This window comes from Melanostigma gelatinosum (genome assembly GCF_949748355.1).
Source record: "Melanostigma gelatinosum genome assembly, chromosome: 22".
Classification (NCBI taxonomy): Eukaryota; Metazoa; Chordata; class Actinopteri; order Perciformes; family Zoarcidae; genus Melanostigma; species Melanostigma gelatinosum.
The window spans coordinates 13,800,969-13,819,450 of record NC_136655.1 but is presented as its reverse complement, the minus strand read 5'-3'; the positions used below and the strand labels follow the sequence as shown (position 1 = coordinate 13,819,450).

Here is an 18,482-nt window from a genome sequence, read left to right as displayed (position 1 = left end):
AGCTCTCAGCATACAGTAAACTGTATCACTGAAGCCCCCTGTCAACACATAATGAGTCGCATTCCGACAGTGAACTACTAATTAAACCAACTGCTGTTACTTTTGTTTTTCTTGCCAAGTGAAAGGACTCCGAGACGACTGCTGCCATCACTGATCCCTGCTGAACACGCGACAACCACGTCACATAAAACGTGACACCTGTTGACCTCAGTGTCACAAACACACACACACACACACACACACACACAATCGTCTCCATGCATACATACAGGCACATACCTTCAGGGGCCAGACTATAACTTATATAGCATTCAGCTGTGTTGAGTGTCAGCTGGTTAATTTAGTACGCTTGACTTCTCTCCCATTCACTGCCTCACTGTTTCTATGGCTTTATCTTACTCTGTCAGCCTCTGTCTGTTTTGCTGCAGGTCATATTAGAAGCTGTGCACAGGACCGTTAACAATATGGATGCACAAAGATAAAGCAGAGAAGAGAGAGAGAGAGAGGATTTATAACTTGTCTGGATAGGGAACACTTCAACATAAATGTTGATAGGACAGCCCAGACCACCATTACTCATCCATCTGATTAAATGTCCATTTAATGGCTGGGACATTAAATCACCCAATGTCATTCCATGTAATTACCTGTGCAGGAGACTTCTGTTTTGTGGATAAGGAATAATAAGAGTGAAACGCTCTCTCCCCATTTCCATCTAATAATGTTAAAATATATAATGATTTATAGAAATGTTGCCTGCTGCAGCTTTAGAAGCGCAACGTTGTCCACATGCATGAACCCAGGGCATGTTGGGACCATTTGTGGCCTGCTACTAACGCTGCAGCAGGGGAGACGTCGCCCTCTCTGTCCGGCTGAATGGACGAAGCCTCACAGAGAAGTCCAGCAGCACAGGTTATGACTTAATGAGATTAGGCTCCATATTAAATGGAGGATATTGTTTCTGAGTGCTAAACAAACTGTGCATTGTTCCACAGGGGGGACACGACAGAATTAAAGCTGCAATATAAAACCTTTATTGGACAAGCCTATCACTGGGATCTGTGTGTGTGTGTGTGTGTGTGTGTGTGTGTGTGTGTGTGTGTGTGTGTGTTTGTGTGTGTGCGTGTGTAATAAAGTGTGTGGAGTGTCCTGCACTCCAGTTGTTCAGGAGGGGACAAGGGAGTTAATTTTTGTGGTGACCGTGAGAATTTGGAGCCCTGGGTTGAAGGTGGTAATACAGTTGAACAGCTGACCCAAACACACACACACACACACACACAGACACACACACAGACAGTGTCAGGTATCACCCGACGAGGTCCAGCCAGATGGGGTATCGCCGATTCTAATAAAACCAAACTGTCCCGTTATTTAAAACTCTGCTCAGCTTTACCAAAACATGATCGCTGCTGGGTCTCCACATGCCAACGGCTTTAGAATATTTCAGGGTGATGGACTGGAGTTTTGTTACTTAAAGGTTGTCTATACGATATTTCGAGCATTAATATAAAGCTGTTAGTTCTGTAAAGATATAGTGGAGTCATGTCTACCTGAGCAGTGTTGTAATCCGAGCTTGTCTGTGCTTTGTTCACGTGGCCGGGCCAGACGTGCAAGCTTTTAGTGCATGTGAGCGTGCCCGACGGGTAGCTCATGGCCGCCGCTCTGCACTTTGCTCATTTGGCGGTTACAGCCGACACACGGTGTTGTCGCTGACGGGTAGCGCCCACTCTCCGGTTCCCCATCAGGTAAACACTACGAGCTTTTTCAGCACTGTTGCGCTGTTAGCTGCTAGCCGCCGGCTCAGGCGTCTCCACATTGAGCCCTGTGGAGGCAATGGATTTGCTCAGAATTTTGAATTTGGCGCCTGGATTGGTGTATTTGGTGCAGTATGACATTTATTCAGCCAGTCCATTTCTGTTCCTTTGTTTATTGTAACTCATTAAACTACAGCAATGCCAGCAATAAAAAATAAAAGCACGACCAAAGTACTGCATTCGAAATTCAGCATTTTATGAGATTCAAAGGAGGCTGTGTAGATCCTGTCCAAACCTTTTACCCACTTACCCCACCTCCCTAAATCTACTGCAAAATATAATCGGAAAGCCATGACGCAGGCTTTGTTTTCTTTATCCAGAGCTATTCAGCTCCATCTCAATTTGAATGACTCTACTAATATGACTGCCTACTATGCTATGCTATGTGTGCAATGTGAATAGGGCTGCAATTATTACCTTGCATGCTTTTTAAAATGAATTAAATAATCAGTCAATTTACAACAAAATACAGCAGGAAAAAGCAGAAAAACCTCTGGAACCAGACAACACCATTTCTGATTGATAAATGATTCAAATGGTTGTCAATGAATTCCCTGTCAACTTGTTTCAGCACTCAAAATAAAAAACACTGAATTGGTACTCGGTATAATCACATAGTCATTATCAAATGGATTTGAATGCAACATTATTGCCATGTGTGTATGACTTCTTGAGCATCAATTCATGATCATGTTTTGTGGGATGACAGACGGTCAGAAAGCTCAATAGCTAACATTTCAGAAGGCTCATACTTCATATTTTCTCTGGTCTTACATGTTTTTCTTTGGGCTTCACGTTAATGCTGTTAAGCCAGTAAAACTGTGGCTCCTCCTCAAATACACCTGCATGTTACTTGTTTTGAGCTGTCCAATTACAAACTGATGAACCCACGCTTGGGTTAAAGTCAGGCGTGGAGGCGATGAATGAGCGTGTTTCCTCCACGTGTAAGATGTGCAGCGGAGATATATTTTTGGTTGAGCGGTGAGGAGTAGAGACCCTGCGGGGGGGACTGACCTCACAGCTTTGCTTCGAGGTATAAAAAAATAAATAAACCAAAGCAGGCAGGCAGGCAGGACATTATCTCATCAAGAAGCTCGGACACAGATCGAATGAGGGGAAAAACATGATCAGAGAAGATGAACTGAGTCCATGACGTGTGTGTAAACAGTGTCTGACATCTAGGACACACACATACAAGAGGGAGAGGGAAGCCAGCCAGTTGGCGGATGCATGCGTGTTTCTGAGTTCCAGTTTATCCACTGAGCATGTGATTGCACATGTCCACCTCATTTGTGAGTGTGTGTGAGTGTGTGTGTGTGTGTGTGTCATTAGTCTGCGTGCCTAGTTAGAGCAGCGAGATGCACCACTTCCATCTGCTCAGCACAAATTGAGAAAATGCTGTGAGTGTGTGTGTGTGTGTGTGTGTGTGTGTGTGTGTGTGTGTGTGTGTGTGTGTGTGTGTGTGTGTGTGATTAGTAATCCTGTAGCATTTCAGTTGAGCAGGACTTCAAACTAATACTTATGGTGGTGAAAGAAAATAAAGCTCTAAAGCATTGATGACTGCATTGGAGTCTGCTACTGTTTTAATCAGTAGAAGAAGAAAAAAAGCACATGAGAAGAAAGAGAACCAAATCTGGCTTTAATAATAACTTATTCATCTGCAGACGGTTCACAAATATGACTTCAGAACTCACTGAGCTTGCTCGTCAACAAGCGTGGGTGAGGCTCTTTTCATTGAGGAATCCAGGCGGCATGTTCTCCATCAGTATTCAGCCTGGATCGGCGGCGTTTCCACGACAACAGTTCACAGCGTCATGACAACGGAAGAGCACCCCCGATGGCGCGTGGAACACCCTGACTTCCTGTCGGCTTCCTGCTCCGACTCTCTCTATTGCCATGGATACAAAACCGTCACCTCTCCTCTCTATCTTTCGGTGCGGGGTCGCACCCCCAATTCCTCCCACCACACACACACACACACACACACACTCACACACACACACACACACACACACACACACTCACACACACACACACAGGGATAATAACACAAAGGCAAACATAACCCTTATACAAATAACAGCATGCGTGCGCATTTGTACACTGCAGCACTGAATGTGTCTGTGTCTAAATTATATATGTGCAACTATCAGCGGCCACCCAAAGTGTGTGGGGCTGAAGGGGGTCGGCTGGTGGGGGGCGGGGGGTTAATGAACTTTCAACCCACAGATTGGTCACAGTACCCCCCCCCCCCCCCCCCCACACACACACACACACACACACGCCCCTACGGTGAACTTTCCCACTGGAAAAAGAAAGTCTGTCTCCGTCTCCGAATTCCACGCTTCACGGACCAATAGACGAGCCTCCATTAACTTTCTTCATGGCTGCCCAAAGTAACGAACCTGACCGCAGCGCATCAGAAGAAAGCCCGGCGTCAAAAAGTTTTTTCCTGGGGAAACAGAAAAGGCTCTACTTTGACTTTCAGCTGTGATTTCTGTCTTTGTTTCTCTCTTTGAACTCAGCGGTTCTTCTGAACAATAAAAGGAGTTCTTTTGTCAGCACTTCAAGAAAAGCAACTTTTGGTTCTAACTTGCTGCATCTCTCTTTCTCTGACTTTCAATCATGTTTTTTTGTCACAGCGGGTTCTTACGTGCAGCAACGCCAGAGAGTTAAAAAAGACTTTTTAATTTGAGAAGCTCCTTAAACTTCAAGGAAATGCTGTTTTCTGACTGGTTCACTTGGAGTGATGTCACCTTGTTGATTCAGATTAAGTCACAAATTGGAGTTACAACACGAAAGAGCATCCCATCTGCAAATAAAGACACTGAATATGTGTCCCCTTTTGTCTCCTTAAAATGTTAAGTCACGAGTTGGAAATCTTCTCAGCCTGAAAGACACCATCAAACAAAGCTTGAGAATCAAAACAAAGCTGGACTCATGAAGAAGAACCTATTTAGGTTGGAAGATCACAATTTACTCAGGTCACATTTCAGCTGATTCATCTCATTTTGGGGTGATGAAGTCAAATTTATGCAATGCTTCAGCCACAAAATGACCGCTTGTGAATAGATGACACCCCGTGTCGCCTTGAATTCTTGAAGGAAACTTAGTTTTTCTCGCGCAAAAAAATGAGAAAAGTCAAGTTTAACCGGAATAAATGGAGGCCACTTTAACAACAGCATAACTATATCAAAACATCCGTTTACAAACTCTCACAGAACTCGCGCAGTGTAATCTCAGTCTCATTCATCCAGTCGTATGCTCACTATACTTCCCAAGCACATGCAGCTTTGTCAAAACCTTACTGTTTAAATCACTTCTGCACCAACAGTCTGAAGTGTTCTTGATTAAATCTCGGCGGTTGGCGCAAAAGTGCCTGGAGGTTCATTTCAAAAGGAAACTGCTAAAATGCAAAGATTGTATAAGGTGTTCTGGAAATTTACTGAACGGCAATTGCGTCGTCTCCGTGTTGTCCCTGATGACTCTATCAACAGCTGTTTGTGCTGTTCTGCTCTATGTGATAGCGTGGCACTGTAGCAGCAGCCTGGTCACCCCGGTTCTTGCAGATCACAGTGGATGAACATATGACCTGAAGTATAATGCATTGTTGATATTCTAGACATGCACTTCCATCAATCAAACTCAGAAGTTGTGGAATGTGCAGTATGTCAGTCGAAACATTCTCCACCTTCTGCTCGGATTACTTTACTTTGAGGTCACGTTTTACGACAAGGCTCCGGGTTTGGTGGAATTTGTATGGTAACTGAATTCAGTTCACACCATCAGGCAATGGCCCAACTTGAATACACAGGAGCAGAATGTATATTAGGGTGAGCCTCAGTGACCTCTGTGACATCGGATGTTGGTCTATAGCTGCTGCACAAAGGACTTTAAAGCAGAGTGTTTAAAAGACTTGCAGGACAACAGGCCCGCGGGTAAACCACGGTGGCACCATGACACAGAGAACAATGCAGGACAACAGAGAACCCTGATGCGCTGCTGGAACAAGCTCAAGCAGACCATGTCATCACATTTAATCAGTTCTTATCTAGATTAAGGCCAAGAGTTTTCCTCTGATTATTACTTTAGCACTTCCACAACTTTACACTAATACGAGTGACTTCCCTCAAAGCTTGTGTGTGTGTTACTTTGCATGTGTGTTCCTGTGTGTGTAGGCCTCTGAAGCCCATCAGCTGGCCGGCCGGGTAGAAGCAAGGTTCTTTCCCTCTCCGGTAGCCTCAGTCCTCGGTGCCAGCCTTTTTTAAAAAAACACAACGGTGGCTTTTGTATGTGGGCACCGGCAGAGACAGACGGCCATTGTCAGCTGCTGTAACTTCAGACAGACCTCCGCGACTGGAGAGACCGCAGAGAGAACATTGGCATTTTGTGGATTCAGTGACTTAGTTTCAGACTCTCTCCTTTTCACCTTTTGTCCCTTGTGATCCTGCCACCCTCCTTTTCTGACGCTGGTTATCCCTCGCTACTTCCTTAAGGCTCAAATGTCGAGTCCGAAGATGAATCATTATCTGACACTTCTAATACATAGCACAACATTTTGACTAACTCCTTAGACAGGAAGTACTTAAAAAGGTCTAGATGTCCGTTAGTAAGGTGGTCATCATTCGAGGAGATGCTAAACAACATGGGCGCCAGCATTCTCCAACCGAACTGGAGAATTGTTCAAAAAAGGCGGCCTTCCGCCTCACATTCATATAATAAAACACATTTTCTGTCAAACACAACTTCTGCTGGTGGTGTTACAGAAATACCTTGAATCTCTCTTTTAAGTAGGACATACTAACTTCCCCTACAGCCTTGAAAAGCCTTTAGCTTCCCTCTTTCTAGGCGACAACAGCGGCGGTTATCGTGGATTCCGACGGATTCCGACAGAGACTCAAAGTCAGAGAAACTTCTCAAGACTTTCCTCGTGGTTCAGCGTGGCCCAAACATACTTATTCCACATCACGTGCTCACGTGCTCGTAACTCAGAAGCTCTGCCTGTGTGTCATCCATCCAACGGTGGAGGGGCGGATTACGGTGCTTACGTTTCCGCGGCGCTTTCATTTTGTCACTCTGACTCATGTCGCCGTTTTTCTGGAAAGAGCAAGTACATTTCTAAGAGCATGCATTTATGCTGAATTGCAGAAATGAAAGGAGCAAAAAGGGAAAGAAAAGATTTCCCGTCCGACTGTCCAAGAAACGTTTTATAATGATGCGTCTGAAAGAGAAACCGAATAAACTTACAGTGAAGATGATGCACTCGGTAATTCAATGTTTGACTGTTATTTGTGTCCGCTTTGTTGAGTCTTGGCTTGCGTAATACCAGAGAGCCCCCCCCCCCCCCCACTCTATTCCATTTTTACCTTTGAGTGACGCGAGTGTTTCACCGAGCCGAGTTCCCCGTCCATGCCGCTCAGCATCAAAGACGTTGGGCGGTCCTCGTGGCACAGGCCAGCTTTAACAGAACTGGGACCGTACGCTGCCACAGTCAAAGCAGACTGCAGCTAAGTGGATTAGAGAATAAGAGCACTTATGAGTAAAACTGCTTCGGATGGAGAGGCTGGTAAAAAAGAAACAGTAAAAGAGAGTGGAAGAGGAAGACAAATATCACAGCAGAGAGCAGCTAATGAATTATTCACAGGAACATCTGTGTTTTTTTAGAACTGCCAACACTAGAACAGTGCAAGCCACTTCTATCAGTACACTCAAAGTACACTGTCACGAAATGTATCAATCGGTTATCGTACTCAAAGTAGTACATGTACAACATTTTGCTCCACTCCGAGGATTTAACAATCTGTGTTGGTTGGTTTATAGAGCTGAGTGTGTGCGTGTTTGTAAATTAGCGCGCACATAATCTCATTTTAAGCATTGGAGTTAAAGCTGGAAGGAGGGAGGCACGCAATTCAAATGAACAATGAAAAAACAAAAAGGTCAGAAATAATGAAATAAATAGCGGCATGGACTGTGCTTGACCGGTCTCCTAATATTGGAGGATTTCAGAATTTGTCACTTCAGCTAAAATGTTACCTATAATGCAGCATGTGATAATCAGCAAGACCCTAACTACTGTAACGCTTCGGTTAGCGAAGTGCTGAGTCAATCGTTCAGATCGATTCCCCCGATACTGATCTTACCAAGCACATGCTTAATAATGTGACATTCAGTGTTCACAGCCGCCCACACCAAAAAACGACAATGATAACTTTATATATAAAGATGTGAGCATCCACTGATGGAGCCAAGCACGCGCTGCCCGCTCCAGCAGTGTCGGAGCACCAACATGGAATTTTATGACCTGTTATAGTTGAAAAGTGACCGCTGCTGTGTGTCTTTCAGCACCACAGAGGAGTGGACAGTGGTGAGGACAGAGAGAAATGCTGTTTCTTCAATGAGTACACTTTACTCTACATATTATCGATGGATTTACACATTCACTGCACTATATGTGTTCCAGTATTTTGCAGGAAATTGCTATAACACCATCAGGCCTCCTATTATGCCACCGGATGTAACCCCTGAGGTTGAAATGCTCAGAGTGCACTGGGTGGCCAGATGGTATCTCACAAGGAGAACATATGACCACTGAACTCCCATTAACCATCACACATTAACCATGTCACAGTGTATGGTGGTATGTTGGCCAGATATACTGTATAGTGATATGTACTGTATTTGATGGAGGGAATTTTGTCGCTGCTGGTGATCAGTAATAGCATTACATGTGTGAGTAATGAACTTCGCTTTGTGTGTTCACGCATGACACGTATTCTGCATTCTTATGAAGAACCTGAAGGCAACGGGACAGTATTTTGGTATTGGAAGCGTTCTGGATGCCGTTTGTAGTCCGAGTAGTGTTGCAGCAGGCCTTGGTTGAATGCAGGTAAACAGTCTGTGTGGAGAGCAGAGGAGGTGGAGCACATTGGCTGACATGCATTCTGGGAACCCTCCGGCTATCTTCTGATGGTTTCAAATTAGCTTGGTTTTGTCTTAAAATCTCCTTCTCTCTCTCTTTCTCTCTCACACACACACACACACACACACACACACACAGAGTAAAGTGCACAGGCAATGATTTGTGCCAAACTCCAGTATAGATCCTGCTGAGCTGTTGAATGATCAATAGCATGCAGGCTGCTGTTGCCATTGTTGCTCATCACCATCCACCAAACAAGCCTTCTAGCGGAGCGGAATACAACGAGGTCTGGAGAGAAGAGCAACGGGAGGGGAAGGGAGCCGATTCAGATTAGTTTGAAATATCTTAACGGCAGGATCACAGCATGCTAAAAAAAAAAAAAAAAGTCATGGTGAGTATCTACATATGTTCAATGTCAAAATAACCGGATGCATCAAAACAGGAATGCGTGCTTGAATCCCTTTCCTGCCGTATACTGCACATATGGAGCCACAGGCAGAAGGTGTGATAACCACCGAGGAGTCAGATGTATGGTGCACTGTATGGGCGGGAATCCATGCTGTTGAAAAGCATATGGCACAGTGAAGGACTCCTCGTAGAAGATCGCGCTCACTGGCAGAAGCGCTCGGACAAACAGCCGCACCATCACAGCCACTTGTGTGTGTGTGTGTGTGTGTGTGTGCGTGTGTGTGTGTGTGTGGAGGAGTGTGAGCGAGAGGACACAGCGAGAAAACATGTTTTGTGTGTGATTTTTGTGGCATATTGTGGGACAGATGGCAGGAGGATCCTCTATTTCCTTTCCCTCATGAAGGGAACTATATTCTTCTCTCCGTATGTGTCCAAACAGCATTTAACACAAACACTGTAAACGAAATGAAACTTGCGCCGGAGGGTTGGGAACAATACACTTAACTTGCAGCTATACAGCAAAGTGAATTGTGACGAGCTCGACCGCTGCGACTTCAGAGCAGAGCCAAAACGTTGACTGTGCTTCTCTCAGAACAGCATCAAGACATCTGAATAGAAGAGAAACCTTTAAAAAAATAAAAAGCTGTCAAAGTCAGCTTGTTGTACCCAATCTGGGATTCATTTGACAAATGAAAAGCTTTTTCCTCTGGCGACAGCAGGTGGAGGAAGGCGTTAAAGGCAACAGGCATGTAGGGCAGTGTGATCTTCTGTGAAATAAGAGCAGCTGCAATCAGGAGGTTTCAGCAATGACAGCGCATTCGTCTATTTCTGCACCAGGCTCTATCAAATTAAAAACTGCCTCATGGGCTCATCTGAGTTCATCTGATCACACAAAGATCTCATCAAACGGGAACTCGCAGGTTTGTGTTCGGGACATTTATAAGCGTCTGATGTCGGCCTCCTGAATTGAACGTCATGCGATTCATCTGATGCACTGAACAAACAAATGACGGAATAAAAACAATGAGATAACCTTGCTGAAAATCGATGTTGAACGCTTCAGCATATTCTATTTCTCAAAGGTCAAAATCGACCTGAAGGCGGGTGAATGCCAACTACCCAATTTAGAGTCTTGAAGAAGTCTAATTAAAGAGTTTAAAACATCCAATAAAACAATGTGCCAGCTGATACTGATGTGAAAAACGATGTACTTTTTGGAAACTACCTCAAACACGTCTTTGGTATTTCTATGATGACATATCTACGCCATGTATCGGTCGTTTTATCAGCCCCGACAGTTTATTGGTCAGGCTCTGCTTCTACTGTGTGCCACTTCTTATGACAGACATTGGATGTTGTTAGATCCTGGGTACTTCTGGCCCGATACGGGGCTAATTACTGACTCAGCTCTCTATTAAAAGATTCTCGAGCTGGTGTTCTGGCGAGGGAACTCGCCTGGCTCTTCTAACTGCCGTTACTCCCGACGTCTACCCTGCTTCCTCCGGTCTGAGTGCACTCGGTCGAGGGGCCACCCTGACCCCGGGCGCTCCTACCAGTCGCGTCGGTTATGGCAGCTTCCCTCTTATGGATCCGTGCTCTTGGTAAATGCCAGGTTAGGTTTTAACGGCTAGGATTACTTCTTGCTAAAACCGTAAGGGGTTGTTAAGTGGATTCAGTCTCTAGGATAACCTTTCAGAACTCAGTTGTTAGACATACAATGGCTTTAACTTTTTACTGCCACGAGGAACTTTTTACTACTTGAGCAAATGAATGCACTTGAGAAATTTACTTTAAATGCAGATTAGATATTTATTGCAGGTTATATTTAGTTAGTTTGCAAGGGTTAAAGCTACAGCTCACATAAAATGTTACTACACTTGATTCGTTACTTTAAATTTCTTCTTCGATTATACTCATTAGTTTTAGATGCCGAGACGGCTCGGTTGGAGCTGGATGTTCAATGGTGCGATGAAAAGGTTCTTTTGGAGTTGTTAGGAGCGAAGGTCCGGCCAGACCCTCGGTCTCCTCCTGCTCTGCAACGGAGTTCGTCCAACAGTCCACAAAACTCAGTACAAAGTCTTTCTCGGGCTGCTGCATCTTCTCCGTTGTCCAGATGTTAAGAGTCGAGCAGTGGGGAGAGGAAAACCTCCGTCTTTAAATCTTCTTGTCCACGAACAGCGGTGTTCTTTCCGTGAACAGAGACGAAGTCCTCAATACATCAGTTGCAATCGTCCGTATCTTCTCATCTGGTGCATTTGGACAGCACGCGTGTTGAAATCCCGTCTTGCTGTTTGCAAGTTACTTCTTTTATAACACTTTTGGGCTGCTAGCCCCCCTCCTGCTCAATACATGCTCTCATCCCCCCCACCCTCTGGAAAGGATGTTGGGTTCGAACATGTCCATATAAGTCCAGGCTTCCTGCCTCTGACTCATTCCTTGCAACACTCTTCTCCTAATTTCTGCAAGTCATCCTGACAAGCACTTTTCTTACATCGCAGCTCCGGTCACACAGAACATTTGTTAATCCGTTTTTACATTTGTTAAATCGGTTTGGTTAGTACACATTTGCTTATAAAATGATTATTGATCTCATCCTTCATCATTATTGTGCTTTGTGTCCCTTCTTCTCAACCATCATTATTTCCCCATCCCTTGAAGCCAACACCCTGCTTACTTCCTCTTTCTCCGTACTTTCTACACTCAGACTGCACTATACTCAGATACACATATTATTATTATCAGGTCTACATTTGTTAAATCACTCTATGTATTAAACATTTGTTATGTAACGATCATACACTTTATCTTTAGATTACACTTTAACTATTGATTTCTGATTATATGCTTTTTATATCCTGACCTTCCCCTGATCGTGTATGCATGTTTTCGAGGCAGCTCTGTGGGCTCAACTCTTCTTGACATCCCCTTCTTGAGGTCACAGGCTGCCTCGCCTTAGCTAGTAGGAATCTCACAGGAAGTTTTCGTCGGCCAGGGCAGTGATGACGAGCACGTCGTCCTCTGGTGAAGACGGTCCTGATGCCTGATGCCTGCTCCCAGCTGTCGATCACCACTAGGTGATGAAGGTTAACCTTGTTAACTTCTCCACACGGCATGTACCGCATATGCATGCATCCATAACCTTCACCGGTTTATGGCGCATGCGGTTAAACTCTTTTCTTTTTCCTGTGACCCGGAGTGGTTTCTGGTCTCCGGGTCCCTGCCATGCAACGGCTAGGGTGGTCGGCAGCAGGCAGACCACACAGTCATTCTTAATTTCTCTCCATTGCAACACTTCTTTTTTCTCCGGAGAGAAATCACTTCTTGCACAACCCAACTTCCTCAGGGCTCTTCCTGCCCAGAGCCCCGTAGTACTCCTTCTCATGTTAACCACCCCTTTGACATTGGCCACTCTGACGTAGGGTGGTAAATCTTGTATGTTGGTGGCCATTCTTGAGTTCCTGGTTTTCTCCTAATGCGGAACCGGCTTCAGCTGCCCTACTCCTTGGATTCCTCTTTTCTTAATGGTGAGTCCTCCCCTCCCTTTGTCCTCTCCTTCCTGCGTTGTATCGACCACACAACTCACAGTTTTTTTAGGATTCTGCGGACTTCTTTTTCAGGAATCCAGAGTCGCTGCTTTTCCAGTTCCCTTTGCGTTGGAACGGTGCCTGCATATCCTAGTGCGCCATGCACTGCATGCACCACCTCCTCCACGCTCTCTTCTGGGACTACCCTTCCTTTGGGCAATTCTTCCCACTTCTCGATCCCAACAAAGACAATTTGTGTCATCTGGACGAAACGATCCACTTCTTCGTTTCCTTGCCAGTGAATTTCTTCTCGCGTGTGGGCCCTCTGGTGCACCACTTCGAGCTCCATGCTTAGCCGTAATTCGGCTATTTTTCTCCATAGGTCTTGATGAGCCACTTTTTTACTTTTAGCGCTCCCAAACCCATTTTCCTCCCATATGGACAGGTCTTCGTTAAGGGCCTGAGCACAGTAATAACTATCAGTTATGACTAGCTCTTTTCACCCTTCTCTTTGCACTGCTGTTCTACTTCTCCTTTAACCGACGCCCTACTTTCATCTTGATGTAGGTCGGTTAGGTGTTGTTGGATGGCAGCGTCCCAGGTGGTCCATCCTCTTCCGTACAGGATGACCTGATGTTGGACGTTGCCTCTGTCGTCTTTATCCAGCGTCGGTCCTCCCGATGCCGCTCTGCATGCTCCAGCGCCGTCCTCCTCCTGGTCCTCGCTGCCGTCTGCTCCTGGGTCGATGTCGCTGGCACGTCCTGCTGAGTCGTCGCCGTCTGCGGGCTGCCTCCGTCGCCATCGGGTCCTCTCTGCCGTCCGGTGGCGATTCCTTCATCTGGGCCGCTGGCTCGTCCCGCTGGGTCGCCTCCGTCTGCCGGCCGGTCCCTGGAACATCTGGTCCGTTCTGCTGCACTTGCATCTTGGACTTTGTCTTTGTCTTTGTTGTCTCGAGTCGCCTTCCTCCCAAAGCCTCTCGTCGCGCGTTGAGGAAGGGATGGGATCAGGCTCTGGCCCCTCTACAGGTCGGGCGAGTCTGGTCGATGCTCCCCGTCGCCTGCGGCTTCTCCTGTACTGGCTTGTAAATACCACACACAGCTTCGATGCGTGGATGTCTCGACATCGGACTTCTTCGTGGCTTGGGCAGCCTTACTTTCTACCCCAACGCCTCACCTCAGGTCTTTTCGTACACGAACGACAGCCTCTCTCGGCTGCCGGGGTTCTTCTTTTGGACTCAACGTACTCCTTTTCCGTCGAGCCCCACGTTATGGGCGCCACATGTTAGATCCTGGGTACTTCTGGCCCGATACGGGGCTAATTACTGACTCAGCTCTCTATTAAAAGATTCTCGAGCTGGTGTTCTGGCGAGGGAACTCGCCTGGCTCTTCTAACTGCCGTTACTCCCGACGTCTACCCTGCTTCCTCCGGTCTGAGTGCACTCGGTCGAGGGGCCACCCTGACCCCGGGCGCTCCTACCAGTCGCGTCGGTTATGGCAGCTTCCCTCTTATGGATCCGTGCTCTTGGTAAATGCCAGGTTAGGTTTTAACGGCTAGGATTACTTCTTGCTAAAACCGTAAGGGGTTGTTAAGTGGATTCAGTCTCTAGGATAACCTTTCAGAACTCAGTTGTTAGACATACAATGGCTTTAACTTTTTACTGCCACGAGGAACTTTTTACTACTTGAGCAAATGAATGCACTTGAGAAATTTACTTTAAATGCAGATTAGATATTTATTGCAGGTTATATTTAGTTAGTTTGCAAGGGTTAAAGCTACAGCTCACATAAAATGTTACTACACTTGATTCGTTACTTTAAATTTCTTCTTCGATTATACTCATTAGTTTTAGATGCCGAGACGGCTCGGTTGGAGCTGGATGTTCAATGGTGCGATGAAAAGGTTCTTTTGGAGTTGTTAGGAGCGAAGGTCCGGCCAGACCCTCGGTCTCCTCCTGCTCTGCAACGGAGTTCGTCCAACAGTCCACAAAACTCAGTACAAAGTCTTTCTCGGGCTGCTGCATCTTCTCCGTTGTCCAGATGTTAAGAGTCGAGCAGTGGGGAGAGGAAAACCTCCGTCTTTAAATCTTCTTGTCCACGAACAGCGGTGTTCTTTCCGTGAACAGAGACGAAGTCCTCAATACATCAGTTGCAATCGTCCGTATCTTCTCATCTGGTGCATTTGGACAGCACGCGTGTTGAAATCCCGTCTTGCTGTTTGCAAGTTACTTCTTTTATAACACTTTTGGGCTGCTAGCCCCCCTCCTGCTCAATACATGCTCTCATCCCCCCCACCCTCTGGAAAGGATGTTGGGTTCGAACATGTCCATATAAGTCCAGGCTTCCTGCCTCTGACTCATTCCTTGCAACACTCTTCTCCTAATTTCTGCAAGTCATCCTGACAAGCACTTTTCTTACATCGCAGCTCCGGTCACACAGAACATTTGTTAATCCGTTTTTACATTTGTTAAATCGGTTTGGTTAGTACACATTTGCTTATAAAATGATTATTGATCTCATCCTTCATCATTATTGTGCTTTGTGTCCCTTCTTCTCAACCATCATTATTTCCCCATCCCTTGAAGCCAACACCCTGCTTACTTCCTCTTTCTCCGTACTTTCTACACTCAGACTGCACTATACTCAGATACACATATTATTATTATCAGGTCTACATTTGTTAAATCACTCTATGTATTAAACATTTGTTATGTAACGATCATACACTTTATCTTTAGATTACACTTTAACTATTGATTTCTGATTATATGCTTTTTATATCCTGACCTTCCCCTGATCGTGTATGCATGTTTTCGAGGCAGCTCTGTGGGCTCAACTCTTCTTGACAATGTGTCATGTCAATTTGATGATGGCGTGTGTTTACTAATCAAGAGTATGAGGTGGAATCCTAATGTATATAGAAATGATATCATCTTTCAAAGTGTTTTTAGTGAATACACCAAATCTCCCACCAATAGAAAACAGATTGCTCTCAAAGGAGCACTAAAACTAAAAAGGTCAAATTTTTTACCTCCAATTGACGGAACTTGCGACGAACGATTCATCTGACAGGAGAACATGTTTACTTTGGAAATTAGTACACAGACAGAATGTATAAAAAAATGTTGGGGGTGTGTGTTTGGATCCTACTTCTGCGCCGGTTACTGAAATCAGCACCAAGTCCTTCTCTCGGATTTCTTTACCAAAGAGGATCTGTGCTTCGACAGCTGCTCTGACTCATATCTTGAGAGATTATCTCTTCAACAAACCTTTACAGCTCACAACATGGTGAGGAGCAGCCAACGTGACTTTAAAAAAAACAACCGATCATGTGTTTCCTGAAAACTCTAACAGGTGGTGTAGTTCTGATACACAAGGAGAGCTGTGGTAAATAAGGCAAAAATCTATACTTTCAATTTGAATTCATAGCATATAAAATAGCAATAATTTAAGCTCAATAAATGTCTCTCTAAAAAATACAGGGGTGATATTAAAAAAACAAAGATGCCAAGTGTCTGAAGGAAACGCAGCTCACTTAAAGGGACATTTGGACTGAAGGACATAAGTTGAACATGCTGTGGGGAGTTTCTTTAAATGCAGCAACACATCAGGGAACGCAGAGCGTCCTCTCACATCTTCATTCACAGTTCAACTTGCTTGTGTTTGTGGGGAAAACACGGATCAACATGCTCAAAGCATGACCAGAAAATAAATCGCTGCATGTAGGCTACTGAGGAGCACTCACTTGAAACTAAATGTGAGTGGACAGGAATATTTCGGTGTATCATTGCAGGCGCAACGTTTCCCAAATGCACGCTCTAACAAAATCCCATATCGAGAATTCATCCACCTTTTGCTGCCGATTGCACATTTTTTAAACGGGCTGAAAGTGTGCGGGAAATATCCGAGGGGGAATAAAACAGACGCACCGCTCAATCTGCAGACAGCGTTCAAAAACGCCACATGACAGCCACCGCACTCCATCAAAACAAAATAAATACAACTAAATTGTCAACTGCAGTTTCTTACCGATTTGGCTGAAGAGGAGCAGCTGGAAGATGAAGACATCGGTCCTGGGAACTGCCGTCTCCATGGTCTCCGCGAGAGAATCTAAACGTCAAGAGGCAGAATGTGGCTTTCCAAAAAAAAAAGAAGAAAAAAAAAAGGGGGGCACGCACGGACGTGAAGATGCGCTACCAGGTCATCGTTTGCTCCTCTGCGCGGGGCGCCGGGGCGCCGGGGATAAAGTGCTCCGGTCGGCTCGGCTCGGCTCGGCGTGGTGCGGTTCGGCTCGGCTGTGTGCGGTGTGAGGAGTGCTGGCTCGCAGGCGCGGGGGTTCGTTGATAACGGACGCGCGCTCGCGTACATCGCAACGAGAGACGGGGCTGCGAGTGCGCGCCGCCCACTGCCCTGAATGGAAATCACTGTATCGCTCCTGTAATATCCTTCTGCTCTTACCACGGGGACGCGGTGTGTGTCTGCGGCAAGCTGCTGCCATTAGAAGGATTTCATCTCCTCGGGCAGCATGTGGGAATATATATTCATATTGTCTTTATAGTGGGAAACAATGAGTTTACAGTGAACTTGTCATACTTATATATCATTATAATTTTATATATATATGTATGGGGAACAAAATGCACATATGATGACGACAAATTGTTTCCACGCTTGGTCATGTATTTTCCTTATTATCTCCTACACAGTGTTACTGTGATGACAATATAATAATAACAGTATCGTGTTTGTGTAGTGTCCGATTGGTTTGTGTATATTCCTGTGAGACCATATCGTGCTGCACAGTGACCTCCTATGATTACGCAATGAATGCACAGCATATTTGACCGGATTATTAGAACAAGACCAGTGCTTGGCATGAAGGAAAGGATAACAAAGATTGGATGGAGTCAGGTGCATAATGACGCCTACAGGAAATAAACAAAAGGCATAACCGAGTTATTTAAAATGTCTAACGTTAAAACACAGACAAGTCCCTCTCTTGGAACATCATGGTGACTCTCACGGAGGGTTTCATTTGACCACCTCACAAAGCTTTAAGGGAGAAAACCTCTCAAGTTGTTAAAAGACTTTCTATGAAGCGTGAAACGAAAGAAGAATGTGGATCCAGCCAAGCCAGGGCTGTCCCACGGCGGAATCAGCGTGTGTGTGTATTTGCAATGGTGGTGAGATTTGTTGGCAGAGGTTGGACGACGAGATTCCCATGAAGTACACAATGGCATAGTGCGGAGTGTGTGTGTGTGTGCGTGTGTGCGTGCGTGTGTGTCTTGGGCAAAATAACGTGTGTAGTTCCACAAGCAACAGGCTTCAATGGTGCAATAACACACCATGTGTGCGCTCTCGCACATGTTTGTGAGAGTGAGACGGCGCTTCGGTCCCACAATAACACGCCGCTCTCGTTACTCCGTGTGCATTCATTAGCATACATTAAGAGAGATAATCCTCTTGAATTCAGGCGGGAGCCTCGTCTCACTTGTTGGACCAACACTGTTTTTCAGATGCTTGTTACAATATCCTCTCCTGCCTGTGTGCGCGCGCGCGCGCGCGTGTGTGTGTGTGTGTGTGTGTCTGTTCTGGGGAGAAAGGCTTGTGGGGTAACAACAACATGTTGATTGTATCGTCAGTCTGCGTGATTACAGACAGAAATACAAAATAGAGCAAACAACATAAATGCTCTCTTTTTGTGTCTTATATAACTAACACACACACGCACACACACACACACACACTGCGGGGTTTTTACGTGAAGCCGAACAATACAACGTGAGAGTAAAAAGATGAAAAACTAAAGCGACATCATCTC

At 45.4% G+C, this 18,482-nt stretch overlaps 1 protein-coding gene across 1 annotated transcript in view; it reads right to left on the bottom strand.

The window, feature by feature from the left end:
• The window catches only part of LOC306796123 (receptor-type tyrosine-protein phosphatase zeta-like), a 59,792-nt gene extending 42,995 nt beyond the window's left edge, over positions 1–16,797 (bottom strand). Inside the window, exon 1 of the mRNA XM_079294898.1 lies at positions 16,691–16,797. Within this exon, the coding sequence (XP_079151024.1) occupies positions 16,691–16,754 (64 nt within the window). The 5' untranslated portion in view covers positions 16,755–16,797. The remainder of the gene's footprint in view (positions 1–16,690) is intronic.
• Between the last annotated feature and the right edge of the window lie 1,685 nt (positions 16,798–18,482).